General features: G+C 47.7%; 1 protein-coding gene across 1 annotated transcript in view; it reads right to left on the reverse strand.

Moving 5' to 3' along the window:
- Positions 1-246: 246 nt before the first annotated feature.
- Positions 247-2,148, reverse strand: part of tmem178a (transmembrane protein 178a) — a 4,845-nt gene continuing 2,943 nt past the window's right edge. Inside the window, exons 3-4 of the mRNA XM_008301630.1 lie at positions 1,013-1,150; positions 247-488 (exon numbers count right to left, since the gene is read on the reverse strand). Of these exons, the coding sequence (XP_008299852.1) occupies positions 247-488; positions 1,013-1,150 (380 nt within the window). The remainder of the gene's footprint in view (positions 489-1,012; positions 1,151-2,148) is intronic.

A 2,148-nucleotide genomic window follows, 5' to 3' on the forward strand; every position in this document is an offset into this window, starting at 1 on the left:
ACCAGGGGTTCAGTTAGGATCCGCCCAAGAAAAGAGATGGAGATACTGTGGAGACCTGGACTGGGTTTTTTAACGTCTGCATCAGAACCAGCCAGCAGGAGGCGCTGCAGACGCTCTGCAAACAGGTAGCAGTATCACCTGGAGTGCAACACCCCGGCTCGGTCTGTCTAGAACCCTAAATAACCTGCAGCAGCAGGTCCAGGTGTCATCCCAGGTGAGTGCTGCCTCCTCCTGGAACTCGGCAGCTCAGACGGAGGACTCGCGGGCAGTTTTAGACCGCAGCGCTCCAGCCCGGCTCAGAAACGGGAAGGTGGTTCCGAGGCAGCCGGATGCCACTGTCAGACCCAGACTGGCCCAAGCGCAGCAAATGGACCAACCATAGCCGTGATCCACGTCCGCCGGCAGACCGTAGATGAAAGGTGGGTTCCTCGACAGGTCATACGTCACACTGGCCGCATACGTGCACAGAGAGATGGTGCAGAAGATCCCTGAGAACGGAGAACCATGTTAGAGAACAGAGAACACATTGGAGAACAGAGAGCAGGTCAGATCTACGCCAAGCAGACATAAACAATCTTTAAAGGATTCTAAATGAGGCTCTAAACAATCACAGTAACATCAGCAGACCGTAGAACACAGGCTCCTTCCAAAGACCTGGCAGCTGTGGTGTTCCTCTCATCTCACAAAGGTTTCACTGCAAAGAACCAAAAGTGGTCAGAAGCCTGCTCTGGTGCTCATATCTCAGCATGTTCCAGGTTCTACAGACTGAATCTGATGTTCTACTGATCATCATTAATGCTCCCACACATCAAGCAGGAACATTTTCTTCACTGACTTGAGTTCTCAGTGTCCATGTTTTTGCAGAGAACCATCGCACAAGTTGAAGAATCTGCTCTCGTTCTGATTGGCCTCCTGCACTTATAAAACATCCAGGAGACGTCTGCTGTAAGCCCTGACTGTCGCCAGCAGGGGGAGGCACAGGCCTGCCGGTAGAGACCAGGTGTGTTCCTACCTGCCATGAGGAACAGCAGCCCTGAGACGTGTTGTGTCAGACTCTCCTCCCAGAAGAAGCCCACCGACGCCACAATGCTGCCGCACAGCAGGACGGCAGCCGCCATGCCCAGGAAGCCGGCCGTGATCCGCCGCAAGTCTGCACAGAGACATGTTCCTTATATGTTGTACAGACGTTATACACATAACATACACACATTTTATGTGGTTTATACACATCACATACATGTTATACATGTCCCATTAGGTTATTTATATGTTATATACATGTGGTCTACAGGTTAAGTATAGGTTATATTTGCATTACATACATGTTCTTTATATGCTACAGACATTACTTACAAATTATTAATATGTTAAATACACATTACATACAGGTTAATTCTATGGTATACACATGTTACATAAGTACATACAAATACACACTATAACACACAGTTACACATGTACTGCACGTACACACAATGCAGATAAACGTGCTATATGCACGTTATAAACACCAGATAAACTGCACATACAATATACATACATGCAGCCTGCAGTAATGAATGTGGTAAATGATGGAACAGGGTGTTGCCGTGGTAACTGCCCACCGCCCTGGCTCTGTGCTGTGCATGCAGTGTTTCCACAGAGCAGAGAGGAGACGTAGTAAAATGAAGTTCAGATGGAAGCAGTGGAATGTCTCCGGCGTTGGTGGGACTTTGGACACATGTTGGACATGTTGATTCTAGGATTGTACATTTCTATAAAATAAGAAGTCAAAGAAACGTTTTGCTTCCTCTGGTGGAGTCCTGCTGACAGAACTCTGAGTTTTCTCTCCTCCTTCATGTGGTTCTGGTTCCATGAAGAGCAAGACTTTATGTTTTACTGAAAAATGTGACAGATCCACAGGGTAGAAATGAATCACTGAAGTGCTCATTTCTCAGAGTTCAGAGGGTTAATGAGCTCAGATTTGAAGCCGCCTCATGTTTGCAGGGTCAGGAATCTGAATTCATCTCCATGGAAACACCTGAGGTGTCGAGTCCCGTCTCGAAGCGTTTTATCCTCCATGTGATGAAGCCGCCGACGGTTTCCTGCTTCTGTCAGATGACAGAGTCTGTTTCTGTTCAACTGATACTCTGCAGCTCCACAGACACA

The sequence above is a fragment of the Stegastes partitus genome, unplaced genomic scaffold (genome assembly GCF_000690725.1).
Source record: "Stegastes partitus isolate 25-593 unplaced genomic scaffold, Stegastes_partitus-1.0.2 Scaffold1693, whole genome shotgun sequence".
Taxonomy (NCBI): Eukaryota; Metazoa; Chordata; class Actinopteri; family Pomacentridae; genus Stegastes; species Stegastes partitus.